Here is an 18,570-nt window from a genome sequence, read left to right as displayed (position 1 = left end):
GGATTCATTGAACTAGACAACTTCCCATTGATTCCATTTTCTGTTGCATCATGTGGATAGCTGGATACATGGTATCATTTGCCTAGGAAAGAGATGGCACCAGGATAGGATGCACAATGGGAAGAGGAGAAACCAGTGAAAGGAACATATGGTGCTTTTAGGGCTTCTGCTTCCAGCCTTGGGTCTAGGCCACCTCCTTAAACATCATTGCTAACCAGGTATTGCCCCGTAATGAGTTATACTCCTTAATGGAAGTGGAATCTTCCAGCATAATGTGCCCTACCACCCTGCACAAAATTAAATGGTTTGACTAACACAATGAGAAGACCAATGTGTTGACCTGCCCTTCTAAATTCCCCAAATCTGTCTAATTGGGCATCTGTGAGATGTGTGGTGGAGCCTGTGCTGATCAGACTTGCTCCAATCCAACTTAACAGGCCTTGGATCTGCTGCTCCAGGCACCTCCAAATACTTTCATGCTCATATCCACACAATCTTAAGTGTCAAAAGGCATTTATAAAACCTGCCATGTGTACTCTGTTTTCTATGCCATTTAGCTCAACACACTTTGAATGTGTACATGAGTGGGTCTCCAATGCTGCCCTATATTCTGAATGCTAATCCACATCATACATAATGCAATCATGATGCTGCAAAACTTCATTGGCTGGTTGAGCAACTCTCTCCTGACATGCCTGGGACCCTGCCATCTCCATACAAGAGTAGCAGACTCTGCTCCACAACTGAAAGTACAAGATCATGCATGGCATTAGTACCGTAATGAAGTGACTGCTGATAAAATGAATAATTGAGGCCATATGGAATACTGGTGGTTCAGTCAGTTACCTTACCAACAAGCCACCACGTACAGCACCATCACATCTGTCAAAGCTACTTTACCTCAAAATAAATGAATTGTGGTCTGACCTGGTCACTGAGACAGTTTGCCAGTAACATCATGGATGACTTGTGAATTGAGAATGTAACAGCTTATGGTTAACAAAAGCAGCATCACTATTTTTTTTTAAAAAAAAAAGTGCAGTAAATTGCTAAAATTATTTTGAGAAAAAGATGGTACTGAACATTGACTTTTGGTATTGGCCAAAATTTTTTTTTCCATATATACATCCACAAAAATAGAATGTAATGCTACACCAGTTGGTTAATGGCTTCCAACATAGCAGGGCATGATGGAGCAAAGATTGACTGAGATATGATGACCTGTTTGCTAGTTCCCCCAAGAAGTCACAACCGGTAGCAGATAAAAACTGATGATAAAAAGACACAAGGGGAACTAAAGTACAGTCTACATCATAATCATTTTTTGAGGTATAATACTGTATTTGTCACACCAACAAATATAATGACCCAGTCATCTGAATTATTAGATGGGTGGGTCATCATTTTGCTGGTTTGGCTGTTCTCTGAAATGTTCTGTATGTATAGGTTAGTTACCGTAAATATACACACATTCAACCATCATGTTTTCTTTACAAATCCAGATGTTTGCATGGGAAGTTGCGTACACACATTTTAAAGCACTTTTTTGTGTGTACACCAACTTTATAAATGAGAGGTGAGCAACTCCACTCAGGACCCTGGGTAACTTAATAAATGGAGCCCCTTAAGAGAAAGTTGATCATACTTTTATCACTACAGTGCTCAGACACCTGGCTGTTAAATGTGGTGTGGGAATTCCCAATTTGTTTGTTCCCACAGACACCAGATTGTTTCATCAAGAGGAGGTGCAGGGATGGGGAGAAATATCCAGCTGCAGTCAGGACAGTTTTAGGCCTCCAACAGATCCAAGCGCTTCAGATACTATGGGGTTATGTATTCATGTGAGAAACACAACAATCTTTATTTTTACCTCTTGTATAACTGTACAATTGAATAATTTATTAACTGGATTCAGCTGACACTTTTAATGCAATGTGTTGTTTTACCTAGAAAGTTGATTCATTTTATTTTTTCACACAAAAAAGTTTACTTCTCAAAACTATAAAACCAATAACAGCTATTCTGTGGTTTTAATAATACTTTTTATTTATATAGCACACTTCAGAGTTTTGCTTCAGATGCAGAACTAAGAGGCCGATAGTTAATTTTCATAAATGCTGAATACACAGGCCTCTCCAATCTACTGAGTCCACAGGTTTCAGAGCAGGAACTAAAAGGAATTCAAGTGGACATGACCGGCATGTACTAAAGGCATCAGTAAACTGGCAAAACAGGGGAGTGGCTTCTGGAAAGTGGGTGGAGTCAGAGATGCCACTGACTGGGGTGTCATCTTATGGGCCTCAGAATGTCTCAGGACACTGAATCAGTCCCAAGGCCTTAGACTGTCTGGCCTGCAGCTGGACTCTATTGGGGTTGATTTCAGTGCACAGAGACTCAACTGTTTTATCGCACTGGGGAGGTGGCTCCTCTGTTAATCAAGGCCTGTGGAAATATAGATGTTTCATCGTGCAGGGGGTTGATGAAAAGGTACGTTCTTTTACTAGATTGTATTCCGATTATTGTGCCCTCCATAAATAGTAAGTTTGTCCGTTTGTTTGCCAATTGTGTAAAACGGATGAACCACTTTTAATTAAATTTTGTATGTACATTGCTATTAGTCCAAGTTAAAAATATGTGTTAAGGAAGAGAGGTTAGAATGGGAGGACGACAACCCAAAAAACTGCCCTGACATTGGAACTACAATTCCCTTGGGGTAACAGGAGTGCAGTAACACTGATGGGAAGATGGCTTCAGCGCGGCCAAAGTGCAATGTCATCAAAGGTATGTACAACATTTTGCTCTTGGTTAATTTGGGCCACAGTTTCCTTGTCTTGCAGGATTACAGCTTTTGATCAAGGCTGGGTTTATACTTTACGTAATACGATGTATACATCTGCTATGCAAGCAGTGTACTGTTTATATCTGTGTGCTCATGTAAATTTGGAAGATTCCACCAGAAGGCAGCTCATGGTCAGAAAACGTTTGGCTTTGCTGTGAAACATCCATTAAATTCCCAGCACACCTTGCCACAATCTCTCTGAAAAGGATGGATGTTTAATGATTTCATCCATCAACTGCACCCATTCCAGCCAGCACCAGGCACAAGGCAGAAACAATCCCTGGAAGGGGCATCCGCTCATCACAAGAATACAAATACACAAATACACTAGCATCACTTTAGCAGCACCCAGTCCCTAAACCTGCACATCCTTGGAAGGAAACCAGAGCACACTGCGGAAAATGACGAGGAAAACATACAAACTCCAGGTAGGGAACAGCAGGGACGTGATTCCCTGTGAGGCTACAAGTGTTACATGTGGGGCAGCACGGTGGTGGAGTAGTATAATTATTAACAGTATTCATTATTTAAATGAAGTTAACGATTTATCTGTAAAATGTACTATACATACTTTAATGCATTTCATCATGAAAGTGGTATCAAGTATAAATGTAAGGATTCTAAATGTGCAGAGAGCTGGAATATTATACATTTAATGGGTCCTGTGTGGCAATTGCTACCTGCCAATGCTGTCAGCACAGGTGGAAGACCCAGAAGCATATAGTGATTAACAACGAGTTTGGTTTTAAGATAACATTTACAACGGTCTACTTTAATGACAAAATAAACTAAAGCTTTGTAGTTTTTGTAGCACAAAGAATTCTAATAAAAACTCTGGAAGCAACACCGTAACTGTCAAAGGCCATTTGAATAGCTGGGCAGTATGCAGATCTCAATGGTGACATTGGATTAATGGAGTAAAAACAAGAAATATATCCAAGGAGAGTGGCCCAAGATGGGGCGTCACCACCCACTAGAATCCACTAAACTGCCAACCGACAAAGGAGTGCTGGTAGAAGACTAACAACCACGATACAATGATTTTTTTTTTTTTAACAAACTGCAAAAAATGTACAATTTATTTTCTTTTTCTTACAGACTCAGAAATTTAAAAATAAACATACCTGTCCTTTGACAGACATAAGAGCCCAGTGGTTCGGGTCTCCCAGTATTGCACAAGATCTTTTGTTCTCTCAAACATATTCATACCGTTTATACCACTGAATTCAATTGTGGGGAATTTCTTGATCTTTTCAATAGCTGTCACCCTTCCTTAATATGTGACGGCCAGTGTGGAGTACCACACTGCTATTTTCTGAAAACTATACATTTTCTAGACCACCAAAGCACAAAGCTTGACCCAACAATCCAAATCATGTTGTCCTAAAACATTTCTGGGTTATCGAGGTTTGCGTTCCCCTACTACAGAGTTCAGACAATGGTATTTATGTTGTCATAGCAAAGTGGTTACAGGGTGCAAATAATGTACTGAAATTTATTTTAATGCATGTATGTTCTCTTTTCTATCCCACACACCGTGGTATTTTTTTTTTGGCTTAGATACTGTAATCATTTTTGTTCTCCTCCATTTCTTTCCAACTTTTTTATTCAAACAGATATGTCATGATATGCACAGACAGGTGTGAATAGGATCAAGTTATGAGGTGATCGTGCTGGTTTATTTTGTCATTTGCTTCTCATTGTTAATTGGCAGGCACCTTAACAACGGAGTAAGAATGAAAAAAAGTAAATATGGATTCCGAATCTTAACAAGCACCCTAGTGTCCTTTTGGGCCATTGTTTTTATTTTTGATGACCCATTTTTGGGAATTTTCCATACCTTTGACATTCCAGGGTGAGTGGTCTCTTACAAACTTTGAAGTAAATGTGGGATATGATTTCTAAATGCCTTAATGTTGTGAACTAAGTAGTGGCACTGGCCTCAACATCCACCTGTCCAAATAGAATTCTGGGCATGTATATTCATTATAAAGTTAGTCTCAACTATGCAATTAAAAGGTTCATATAATGAAACACTTTTTCTGACATCAATCGAGAATCTCAAGAAGCATGTAATCAAAATGAAGCACAGCAGGCAGCAATTGCTTCAAAATCAATAATTGGCCTCTAATTAAGAAACTGGGCTGGAACAAACGCCTGTAACAAACCGAAAAAACTTGAGGACCCCAATCTACAGAATTTGGTCAAAATTTTCACAATTGTCCACGCTGCTTAAACTACCAACATTAATATTCATTAACAACACAGTACCCTTAGTTATATTTCATAGACCACCAGAACCACCCCTTCAGATGTGGACCAGACAACAATGTATGGAGACTAACATGTTACAAGAACTGAATTAAAACGCTTAGCTATTATCTTTAACAGTACATAGATGAAGTATTAGACGTTGTGTCATTATCTTAACTTAAAATCCTAAATCCATCAGATACAGTTTCACAGAAACCAATGTAATTATTTTAGATAGAAAAATGATTTAAAAAACGGGTAAAATGTACACTCTTGCACAATGACTTTTAGGTTAAACTTCGTTAAAGAGAATGTTTGGCCTGTTTCACAAAAAAAACATGAGTTTAGAATTTTATTGGTATTTACAGCCTATACCAATAATTCAATAACTGTGTAACTAAAGTATAAACAAGGCATTATATGGGTTAGAAAACAAATGAAAACCATTTTTGGTATATTTATATATAATACATGCACATATTCCAGAGAATATATAAATTTTATGTACATAATACAATGGTCTAGTATTTCAAGTGTAAAAATCACAATGCCAAAAAATTACATCTCTTTAAAAAAATATGAAAAAGTACCAAATATATAAAATTACAAGAATTACATAATTATCCAGGATTAGTGTAAATGAACAGTTTAACTCATTTCTTTATCAGTCTCTGCAACAATTGTACACTGTAACAGTTGTTTCAGTACATAGCGCTGATGTCACATCCAGGGGTACTTTTTTTTTTTTTTTAACATATAAATAGCTTCACTGCATTTTTCACATTTTAGCCTCCTACATAAAGCAAAATGTAATTTAAAGCTATTAGCTGCATAACAATATGCAAATCCCCTTATCCTATGCACACTCGGGTCAACAATTGTCCAGGCATTTCAGAAATGATGCAATCTCCATTAAAAATATAAATACAGTAAATGATTGCCTTCACATTTGGTCCCCTACTGCAGCCCGTGCAGTCTTAATACTGTTGTTATCTTAGGTAGAAGAATTAAACCCAGTCCAGTCTTTGTTTTGTGTCATATAAACAGACACTGAAATTGTCTTATTCCATTTCAATACAGCCAACTTGTCGCTGAAAAAGTGCATTTTAATCATAGACTCCAAGTCTTCTTTCCAGCTTCAACGGAGCAGTGGAGCCCTGGCTTTAGGTATGGAGGGACTACATTGAAAAATGTGGAAGGAAGATGAAGAAAAAGGTTTACTTGGTAATGTACAACTGAAAAAAATAATCACATGAAACAATGCATTATTCTCAAGATTTATCATTTTTTTTAAAATGAAGTTGCATTTGTTTGATGAAAATTAATCTGAAGCAGCAAGACTGTTTTTAAACATAACATGTGTGGATGACTAACTCATCCACACACATTTTAAAAATACCTCTATTTTTATAATTTGCAATTATAAATCAGTTTTATTTTGAATAAGTGTGGTTAAAAACACAATCAAGTTCATAAGTCACTAGCATTCTCTAGAGTTAATATCAGCTTTTTTATAATTCTGAAGGTACTATATTGAAAAGGTGAGAAACATTTTAAATGGTATACACATCTGTACTAAAGCCTCTGTTACTTGTAATTCAGAACTTCTCTCAACCTACTGCATGTGTCATAAGGCTATAAAGCACTTCATTCCTGCTGCACCTAATATGGCTGCAGATCCTTATTCCAACCATTTTTACAAATCAGTGAATCACTTATTGTTGCACCAATTGCTTAATTAGCTGGTCATTTTGTCTTTAAAAAAAAGAACATTAGTATTATGTTTACATTTACAAGAACTTCAGGAATTTATACCTTCCCCTATAACTTTAAAAACTTTCTAGTGCATTCTTTCTAATCCACTTTTTCTGTTGTGAGTTTGCTATCTTGCTTGTAATTAAGCTGCACAGCCCAGAGCTATAGTACTCAAGTCCAGTCTTGAGACTATTTATTTTTAAAATGGTCTTGCATTGGACTTGGGGGCATTCATACTCTGCCTTGGCAGTTGGTGTCCTGAATTATAATTTTGTTTTGGTCTCGATCGCGTCCAGCTGCCCCTTTTCTTTTTTGTACTCTCATATAGAGATATGAGAGTATAGAGAAAGTATAGGAATTGTGAAAAAATTCGACCTTGAGATTTTGACGAATGTTGACATTTTAGAACTTCCTCACTCTGAAAAAATCATTTTTGAAATTATGTCGGTCTGTGTTTCAACACAGAAACTCGAAGACGTTTTGACCTAGTCAATGAAATTTTGTGCACCTGCTTTATATCAAAAAAAAGTAATCCTATCAACTTTTGGGCCACGTCTGGCAACCAGAAGTGATACTTTTACTTGAAAATTCGCAAAAGTATTCAGTTAACTATGGTTTTAATTATAGAGGATTCAAATTCTGAATATATATTTATAATTGTAAAAAGCAAACAGATATTAAATTTGAGAAAAATTACTCAACTAGAAGTACTATTTTAACAACCACCCGAATTTTTGGTATCATGGAAATATAAATGTGTACACGATATTAAACTGTATTCAATATACAGTAATGCATATTTAATAACTATTGATTTTAATTTATACATCATCAGTTTAACAATAACAATGTGTAAACATCAAACATGCCATGTAAATATAAAGATGTAATGGGAACAATAAGCTGCTACGTTCCGGTCGTGTTCCTGGTAAGACATTTAATTTTATGATTTTTTTTTTTTTTTAAATTTCTGGCATCATTTTCATAATTAAATGTAGCTAAATGCAGTTTTGCCTATAGCAATTTATTGCAACAAATATTATATAAAACTAAATTGCTAACACTTTTTCTAGGTTTCTGGGCGAATAGAACTCTTTTTACTTTGCACGTAATCTAGGTAACGCATATGTAACCACGACAAAATTCCACCGTTTTCAACCTCCCAGAGTGCAAAAATACCATTTTAATATAAAGTTTGATTATAAATTGAGATAAATAATTGTGTATCGACATTATCAATTAGTTATGATGAGAAACAAAGATATGATATGAGAAATACTGTGAAACTGGAAGTGGTTCTGATGACCTTTTCGTCTATCTCAGTACACACGCAATTTTTTTTTATGCCTCTGCACACAAGTCACATCTATGTCACGTTTCCATTAGTACAGAACGCTTGCTGTGCACTTTCACTGCAGTTACTTTTATTGTTAATTGGTTAGAATCACATTTGGGAATATCCTAATAATTCTATTTGTTTGCCATTCTCTTTGCAATAATTTCATGGCAGCCGTTAGCTAGGTGCAGTGTTTTTTTTTTTTTTTTAAATCTGCTTTAGTACTTTACTTGAGGATGATTTAAGGAACATTTCTGCTTTACTTGATTATAAAATACAAACAATGTTAATAATACATTTTATTTATATAGCACCTTTCCCATGCTCAAGGCACTTACAGAATATAATAAAGATTGGCAGCATATACAGTATATAGCTAATAATGTTTTACTAGTCACCTAAAATATGCCTGTCTTGTTACTGTGCTTCCCCACAGAATAGCGTATAATTACAGAATCATCCATTTTGTGCCGATTGCTACTTCAGTTATTTTAATAATTATATTGTAACACCTAAAGTTCTGTTTTTCTTTGTGTGATCACAACAAAGATGGAAGGATTCACAAGTGTTTCTGCCTCATCCTTGTATGCTTTAAACTCAGGTGAAGATGACAATCAACAATTTCTTGGAAAAAATTAATCGTTAGCCATATTTAAAAGACCTGTTTAGCTTTCAATGATACCACATGAAATGTGCTTTGTCAAGTGAGATATTGGTTTTCAGAAAATTTCTTCATCAAATCCTTGGACAGGTCAAACACAAGCACACATACCGGTTGCAATTTAGTGTTAATTACTGATAATTACAAAGAGACCAGGGAACGCACTCAACTGGGTCTCTGCTGCTCGCATTGTGATCGCTTCTCCGTGATCATAAATATACACCTGACCGAATTGTGTTTTCTTTGAAATTAAATTTGTCGTTGTTTTAACTGTTGCGGGACCACAGATTCTCATAGCGTATGGTCCATTATTGTGTAAATCTACATTTTGTGCATTGAATGATGCGAAGGCGAAAAGACAGACTTTGCCTTTTATTTCTGACCCTGCTTTGTCCTGCTATTTTTTTCAATTACACCTGGTCCTGATGATTAATTTCCTTTTGTTTGCGCTAATGCGATTGTTTAGTCGTCAATGTTTCATTTATAATGTATTGTCCTTTATATGCTTTATATGCACCGAGACCCCTGGATCTGTGTGTGTTGCATGCCTTTACACTACTGATTTTTTTGCTGGCTGTGCTCTGATATTGCTTGTAAGTAGGGCATGTCTTGCAAGAATCTCATGTTCATATCTCCGCGAGACGCTCCGTGGCCATTCTCTCATCTCACGAGTCTTTTATTTGTCCTCCGTGATATTAATGTGAATATCACGTATCGTCTCCTAGTCATTTCCTTCCATAGGATTTTTTTTTTTTATAATAGAGAGATACTCCGAACTTTCTTTTGCCATTTTGTTTTAAATTCACCTTTTTCTGTGGTGTTAATGGTATCCAAGTGATGACAAAGGGGAAAATGACACTGACTGCTACAGCTGTTTCAGTGTCCTGTTCATTTACTGTATACGCTAATTAATAAGAAAAGGTCGAAACTGGTGGCTCTTCAGTCCTGTGGGTCACAGTGGCTCCACCTTTTCATCCCAGCCCACCTCTGCTTTTAACTGGACTTCCTAGTTTAATTAAACAAGTTTATTTCTCAGCATCGCTGCTCCCCTTTAGGATTCATCGTCATTTACACCTGTGTCTGCACTAGAGCTGTAGTCAAGCCCGAAAACTGCAAACGAGTCTAAAATGGTGGGTTCGAAACAAAGTCCAGAACCAAGCATTAACTAGAATTTAACTAGTTCTGGCCCAAATTTGCTAATACCCTGATGAAGAAATCAAAACTCAGCTCTACCAAAACCCAGCAGACAACTATAGTTAACCAAAATAGAGCAAACATATACAACCAGAAAATAAACATATTAAATGTTTTAAAAACCGAAGGGTGTGCTGTAGGCATAATATAAAAATATATCATTTTCATTAATTAAATGTTATATATAATAGTGACACTCACAACACCACAATAGAGTATCATCAAGAAACAAAACACATATGTCAAGTGTAAGCAGTATAAAGACCAAGGCGGGTATGGGATGAGTATACACACAGCAAAGCTGAGAGACAACAATGACAACTCACCGCATGGAGCTTCGTCCATGTGCGTGCTGTAGTTGATGTTTAGGACCGTCTGTGCCCAAATCGTCCATAGTGTATAAACTTGGTACTCATTATTTAGCTCGGCACCTTCCTTGCTGCTAATACTAACACAAGGCCAACCACTTGTTAGCTGAATTTTGTCTCCAGTCACCATTAAGGTGGGGGTCTTATAATAATAATAATAATTATTATTATAATAGATTGGGGCAGAGTCTATTCCAATCTTGTCTTTAATAAAAGTTGTGGGATTGATTTGATACAGTTAATATTCATGTTGTAATTTTTGAAAAATGTTCCCTGCACTCTTTGTAATTCACAACACGAGCAGCGTTATACGTCCTGCAAGAAAGAGATTTAACCTCACCCGGGGCCGGAAATAAAGGACAATTATTGTTTTTACAACGTCACGCGAGACAAGGCAGTGAGCCATCATTTAAAACAAGTCCACAGACATCTAACCTAGCAGTTGTTGGATTGCATTTGGCAGACACGCATCATGTGCTCCCAGCTCTTAAAACAACGACAAGCAGAACAGGCAGCTCGCCAGCAGCAGAAAGACAGCAGAGGATCCGACGGCATATCCTTAGCGTGCGTTCAGCTGCCCCCCCCCCCTTCACAACGCGAGCAGGGTTATACGTCTTGTGAGAGAGATGTAACCACTCACGGGGCCAGAAATAAAGGACAAGTATTGTTTTTACAAAAGTTTTTAAAGTGAAAATAATGCATATGTAACAATTCCCATGAAAATAACAATCTCTTTAAATTATTTATCTGGTAAACCAAACACGGGTGTAGGCGAGCGAAGTGAGCACGGGGCGGAGCCCCCTAGTATGGCAAAAATATAAACTTTTACCTATTTTCTAAATGTAAAAGTGCAAAAAAATAATAAAAAGTGCAGATAATTAAATCAAATTAATGAAAGAGTGACTCAGTGATTTGCAAAAGCTAGTTGTAATAAATCCAGCCAGCCATTGGCTACAACAGGACCAAATTTGGGAACCACTGCTATAAAGAAATTTGTTCACTTTATACTTACCAGTCTGCTTATATTATACATTTACAAAGTTATTCATTGTGCATGGCAAATACAATGATCTATCACTATCAACACAAATTGGTTAAGACTGCCAGGCAAATGTGATGCTCCTATTTTCCCCAAGGAATATGAGCTTTGTAGAGCTTAAAGATCATATAAAGTAAAAAATCAGAATTGCATGCAAAACAAAGGAGAACAGCACACAAAAGGTAACACAAAACATTAGCAAGAATTAATCAGCAGAAATATTAAGTACCATAATCTGATTAAGCGCATATGATGCAAAGTATGCCGGGTCTTTCTCCCTCTCCGAAGAAGCAGGCTGTTAGAGGGCAGAAAGAGAAAATGCTTGGTCAGACAGAGAAAAGTGTTTTAATAGATGCAATAAAAGTGTTTAGTATAGCAATGGCAGAACAAGCAGTTTCTTTAGTGATTTTTGTCTTCAATTAGATAAAAGAAATGAGCACAAGTAAAGATGAATCATACTTCCTTTATAACTGATTTAAAGTGCATCCCAGTTGCTAATGTATTGTAAAATTTTGCGAAAAATCCACCGTAATAATAATGAAATATGCCACGTTACATGTTTCCTTCCAAGGGTATAATAATTGGATTACTCCGAATCCATATTCAAGTATACATAAAGTTGGAAACCATTATTAATGTTGCAACTTTTAAATAGTATAGTAAAATAATAAAATGATAGTGTGACACCCATTATGTCCACAATTAAAAGGATATTAAATGTACTGATTACTGTTAAGATAAATGCCAAAATAGAACAGCTCTGCAAACCTATTGCCCATCTTTGAGAGGATTACAAACTAGGTAATTGGAGCTCCCTCTATCCTAAATCAAATCCTGGAGGGTCCCAAAACAATAAGATTTCTACCACCTAGGTTAGAAAAAAAAAAAAAAAAAAAGGGTATACTTTCCCATCATATGAATTCTCCAAAATCCATCCATCCATTATCCAACCCGCTATATCCTAACTACAGGGTCACAGGGGTCTGCTGGAGCCAATCCCAGCCAACACAGAATGCAATAGATTTAAATTCTAAATTTCCGTGTAAAACACAAAAGAGAGTTTGGAATCTTATTTGGAGTGAACGTCTGCTTTTAATAATATGTTTTTGGCAATGGGAGGGTGGAAGTTACCTGAAAAAGAGGAACATTAGGGTAATAGATGACTCTGGATAGTGTGTGTCCAAGAGTGCATTCTAATGAACAGGTGCCCCACTTCCACAGTTGGTTCTTACCTTATACCTAAACAGAATACAGTCTTTCTGGATGATCTTCAAAGACTGAACAACTACAACTGTGAGTTAATCTTTTTGGGGGTTTTAAAGGGGGACATTGAACCCTTTTTCTTAGCATGGCACAACAGCTTTTTGGGAATAGAAACCTAATAGTTCAACTTCTATACCCTCACACAAGCAGGGACAATATTACAAAGAAGGCTACAATTCTGTCTGCAAAATATTTGTGCCATGTAATCCTTGGTTCAGTGGGCTAGGCACACTACCAAATCAACTGTTGTCTCTGATAATTGCAGTTATTAATAAATAGACACCACTCCAGATGTTGCCACTGTTTGAGAAGCCAGATGAGAATGACAATCACCCAGTCCTTTCCTAGCAATGAGGAACATTAAGTGTGCAGACACAGGAAGCAGGTTATTGTCCACATGGACAATGGCATGCTTCAAACACCTGGCACAGAAATGGCACCTCTGGTCTATCACACTTGCTCAGTTTGCAACATACTCCAGCAAATTAGGCAGAAAAAGTACCCCTTTGTGTGTAAAAGGGGAATTTCCTATGGGACCTATGACATTCAAAATTCAGATTAAATTCAAACACTACAACTTGGATCATGTTTACTTCATGCTTTCAGCTTTATCTAAATCTGAACATCCCATTTCTTATAATGGAGTGCATAACTTTTCCGACACCAAGAACTAAGCATCAGAAAAACAGAAGTAGTAAAAGACTGACAGAAGTCACATCACAAGAGTGCAGACAGACAGAAGGGAGCGAACCTCTAAACCTTCATTCAGTGGTAGAAACACTTACATTTACAAGTGCAGTGTAAAATCTTTAGCCAGCTAATAAAATTAAAAGCCTGAAAGAAGAAACACTTCCTGTGTTGTCAGTAATGCTTGGCTTGTATTTTAAGTTTATGTAATGTATATGCAATTATTACATTTCTAATCCTTGTTCATCAATTAATTTAACTATTTTGTTTCTTCAAATGACCATAATCCAGTTGCATTGAAATAGGAAACAAAAGATTGTAAGTCTGATCCACACAAAAATTTGCAAGGTTCTGAATAAAATCTACATATACAGTATATATATATGCCTTGTAATTTGTTCTCAGTTCTGTTATTTCTGTACATTATGATACCTCAGATGATGAGTAGAAAGACAAAGATAAATTACTAGAAATATCATTATCCGATTTACATTGTTTCCCCCCCCCCCCCACACTGCACTCATCTCTCTTTGTTATTTGGCACAGTGCCCGTCTTACAGAACTTGTGTGTTACTAGTAGGTTATTTAGCTCTTGGCAGTTTGTACTTCTGCTGTTAAATCAGAACATAGACAGATCTGGAGAAACCAGAAGCCATTATCAAAATGTAATTTAAACCTCAATCACTGAAAGCGTCTACTTAGTCATGTGTTTATAAATATTAATAAAATCTAGGTCAAAGATGGCAGTATTTACTAAATCTTGAGGGGAATAAATGGTAGAGTACTGTCATACATATGCTGGGAATTATGTAATTCAAATCACATTTAGTAGATTTACTGCATATAAATGCATACAAGTTCAAAACTGGAGTTGCAAGAAGAGACTAGACATAAAGGAGTTAAACCCTTCTCTTATAACCTCTGATATTCTGTTTTCCCTTGAAGCTTTTCTATATGAAATTCTGTCATTCTGTGCAAAAATAGCTTAAGAAATGTACTGTATATGCATACTATATAGGGAAAGCCTTAAAAAGGCATAAATACTTCATAATTTCTTTGCTTGAAATTTAAGATTATAAGTTAACAAATACCTTATTTTATATATAATTTTTGTGTTATTTATTCATTCTTATGTAATTGTTTTTTGTTCTTGTAACTATTTCTTTGACATCTTGTAAAGCACTTTGAGCTCCAACCTGTGTATGCAAATGTCATACAGAAATAAATATGGTGTTGATGATGATGTTCACAAAAGTCAGGTTTTTGTACTCTTGCTAGAGTAACTTTTTCAATGTCTATCTGACTCACTGTGACTGGCAGAGCTCCTTCATTCTTTCAGCATTTGAAATCACTGTAGTACTGCTGGTTTCATAGCTCAAAAGCCCAAGTTGAATTTCTGTCCCCTCACAGTCTGTCTGCACAGTCTCCTCATTTCGACGTGGATTTTCTTCTAATACACCAAATTGTACCACACAACAAAAATGCATTTTAAATAAACAGAGGACCCTAAACTGCCCCAAGATGACCAAGTTGATTAATTGATCCATACGTTTCACAGAACTATACCCAGTACATACTGTTAGAAGGCACATTACAGGTAAGAGTGTTACTGCATGCATGACTGTGTCCTGTGATGGACTATCACACCATCTAGATGGCTCCATGTCTTGCACCACAACAAAGGGTTCACTTTCCTTCTAATTTGAAACAGATCAATTTCAAACAAAATGGCATTAAAAGAATTGTGCTTTTTACATTATTACTTCTACTAATGGTTATACAATTATATTTCCTTGTTTAAAACTTATTTACTGTAATATGTCTGCTCTTTGCAAATTAGTTTACTCTAAATTACTATGGGGATAAATCAGGAGTACAGGAGGGAAAAAAACTGGTAATCTGAAGGCCTGGGACCTTTTCTCCATGCAATATTTTCCCAATCAAAAACAATTTGATAAAAACAAAAGAATTAATTCTTCATGTATTTTAAAGGCAACTGCTTATAGCAAGTCTAACACACACACCCACCCCCCCTAGTCAGCAATACAGTGAAATTGTGCAGCAAGTGACACACCATTGTTCAATGTAAAGTAGCCAGGGCAGTTGAAAAAGTTAATTGTATCCTCTTGTCTTTTACCTCGATATACCCTAAGGTAATAAAGTATTCTTTATTATGGATTATTTATATATAAAAAAAACAAAAAACAAAACACAAATGAAAAAAGAGGAAAGGTTAAGGTGAACCATTCCACTACTGCTTCAACACCAGTTAGAAGTAAACAGAATCATATGTAATTACAAGCAGCCTTATGACAACAATAAATGGAGAATAACTTTTCAAATACTGGACAGCATCACAACCAAGTCAGAGAATGCACCATGCAGAGAGCATCCAGAAACCACATATAAAAACAGTCCTTTGTTTTCATTCAAATCTAAGTTTAGGATTGAAGGGGTGAGAAAACACAGTAAATATGAAACTGTTTACTATACTAGTTGGTTTACAAGATCTAATAAATGCTGATGCATTTAATTGTGAGTCATTTGATGAAACACTTTGAGCAGCCTATGTCCACATTCCCTGAAGGGGAATTAATCGGCATATATTCTAAAAGAACAGGGACTAACATTTAGCCAATGAAGTCTTCAATGACATCTCGCCATATCCACCTGTTCCTCCTTGCCTTTAATCTTTGCTCAATTTAAATGTTCCACTGAAATTGCACTTTTAAACCAGCATTTAGACAGAGAAAAGTTAGAGTCACCAGCTGTTTCATGCATCCTTTTTAAAGCAGCAGTTTGAAAATTTCTATAGGCTAACATGTGAAGCTTGGCAAACTGAAAAAATAAATTTTTTTCTGATTTAACCACCCATTTCCTGCTTAGGAAATCACTCATTATATTAGCTTGTTTTAAAATTTGACTTACTTATATTAGTAATATTCTGGAAGTTAAAATTCAGTAGTCATTCCTTGTTAAAATCTTCTGTAAATTGATGCAAGTACTGCAAATGTTCAACAATGCACATGAAGTATGGACACAGATGGCCTACAGCTACTGTATCCTCACTTGATGTCTAAGCAGCTTAGTTTGAACAAGGCTAAACAGCATTTTTTCATCGGGAGTTTTATTCATCGGGATCCCCAGCAAGAGCCTTCAAAAGCTCCAACAAAGTGCTGCAAGAATCCTGATGCAGAAATATGAACATATTTCACCAATTCTTCAGTCACTTCATTGGCTCCCTATTCACCTCCATATTGAATACAAACTCTGTTTACTCACCAGTGTATCCATGGAAATGCTCCACAATACCTTAAGGAACTCTTTATACTACAATCCACTACAACAAACCTCCATTTTGCAAATACCTACCGCCTTCACCCCCCTGTAACCAAACTTCGTACAATGGGTGACCAAGCCTTTGCTCCACAGCTCTGGAATGGCCCACCAGAGAGCCTAAGAACACAGCAGATTGTGGGCTGTTTTATAAAACAGCTAAAGACTTTTCTATTTAGGAAAGCTTATTAACAAGAATGCTACTAATTATTGTTGTTTTATCTGTTTTTATCTTGCTTTGCCTTTGTTTATTTTTTATGTAGCACTTTCAGATTTACTACTAATGTAAAGTGCCCTATAAATAAAATGCATTATTAATTATTATTATTATTATTGTATCATGGCTAATGCATGCTTTAAACATGTTTACATCCGTTACTATAAATCTTCCCCCCCAACCCCGGATAGTTTCTAATGCATGACAAATATTCATAGAATTGAATCCTAAACTGTAGTAAAAGTGAAAATGTAGAACTTTTTAAATCTTTATAGCAGACGTATTCCATTAAACAACTTTAAAATTTATGTGAAATTTATTCAGAGTAATGGTTACTTTTGCGATTTTTCTAACTCAGATTAATGATGAGCATCACGTAGAATTAGCAAGTTTACTAGTTCATTAGTAGTTTTTAAGTTTAAGTTGTATTACTGTGCTGTTAGATATTTGTCAGATCAAAATCTAAAAGTTACACAGACCACACCTGGAAAAAATATGAAATTATACAAGAAAAGACTAAGTGTTTTGTAAACAAATAAAAAAAATGACAGTGAAACCCTTTACTGTAAATGATAAAATACTTACAGGAAAAGAGCGGCTTAAAAACTGAAATGGCCGAGAGATGTTCGGAAGGTTCTCTGTGGCAGATCTCAGTGAGGTGTAGTTTACTTTGTTTAGGATGCTCCTCTGGATGGCTGAATTGGTTAAATGTTTACTGCCATATTTTGCCTCATTCTTGGTTGACTCCTGGTCTTTAGCCAATGCATGCAAGTTGCCTAGAGACTTTGCTAGTCTGTGGTTTAACAACTGGCTGTTGTACAAGGAAAACAATAGTTAATTAAAATATTACTCAAGATACTCCTAATAAATGTTTAGCCATCTGAAAACATCTGTAAGAAAAGTTAAACAAAAGATACTTTTACTTGTTTAATTTTGTGGTGCTGCTGGTTCCTATGGAAGCCCTTAACTGTATAATCAACAATCACAGGTATATCTTTAAACAGGACTGTCTTCATAAAGATCGTTAGAGATGAACATGAAATATGACAAACAAATAATATTTAAATAAGTATAATTCAGTAATCTTTTTTTTCCCCCAACAGTCTAATTCACAATATTGGCTTTCGCCTTTTTGGCTACAACAAAATAACTTTTGAACTTATCCTTCCTCAGAACATTCTTTCCAAATATACGCAAGGTCATCTATATTATTCCTTTGCAATATTTAATAAGAGCAAAAGTTTCTTGGCTGAATGATATTAATATTTAGTATTTACGTTCCCTCAACAACACATTAGTGAAAGTAAGTAACTCTGAAGATCCCTGGATATGATGCTAGGGTTGTTTTAGAGACCATAGTTTTTAAGAAGACCTTTACTAGCATACTGTCAAAATAGTCTTAAAATATTCTAGTTTATGTTACAGTAGATTGATAAATTCCGCAATGTTTTACTACATATATTTACTAATTTCCAGACTGATGAGAATTTGGAACTCTTAAGGTTGACAAAGCAGAGGTCGGTTTTAAAAATGCAGCATGGTGTAGCTAATTGGTTTGTGTGTGCAAAATCAAACTGAGTTGAGCACCTTCAAAAATTCATAGCAAAAATTTAACAAAACAG

General features: G+C 35.9%; 1 protein-coding gene across 4 annotated transcripts in view; it reads right to left on the bottom strand.

Annotated features, from left to right (window-relative positions):
- Nucleotides 1-5,431: 5,431 nt before the first annotated feature.
- cdc14b (cell division cycle 14B) overlaps nucleotides 5,432-18,570 on the bottom strand; it is an 84,807-nt gene continuing 71,668 nt past the window's right edge. For 2 of the 4 annotated variants that reach the window (XM_028805327.2, XM_028805329.2), the window contains exons 15-17: nucleotides 17,534-17,759; nucleotides 11,675-11,740; nucleotides 5,432-6,270 (exon numbers count right to left, since the gene is read on the bottom strand). In XM_028805327.2, coding sequence (XP_028661160.1) covers nucleotides 6,256-6,270; nucleotides 11,675-11,740; nucleotides 17,534-17,759 — 307 coding nt within the window. In that variant the 3' untranslated portion in view covers nucleotides 5,432-6,255. The remainder of the gene's footprint in view (nucleotides 6,271-11,674; nucleotides 11,741-17,533; nucleotides 17,760-18,570) is intronic. The other 2 variants (XM_028805330.2, XM_028805328.2) reach the window with 2 other exon arrangements.

Source organism: Erpetoichthys calabaricus, chromosome 7 (assembly GCF_900747795.2).
Source record: "Erpetoichthys calabaricus chromosome 7, fErpCal1.3, whole genome shotgun sequence".
In the NCBI taxonomy this organism is placed as follows: domain Eukaryota; kingdom Metazoa; phylum Chordata; class Cladistia; order Polypteriformes; family Polypteridae; genus Erpetoichthys; species Erpetoichthys calabaricus.
The sequence above is the reverse complement of the archived record's forward strand: the minus strand, read 5'-3'. Positions and strand labels throughout refer to the sequence as shown.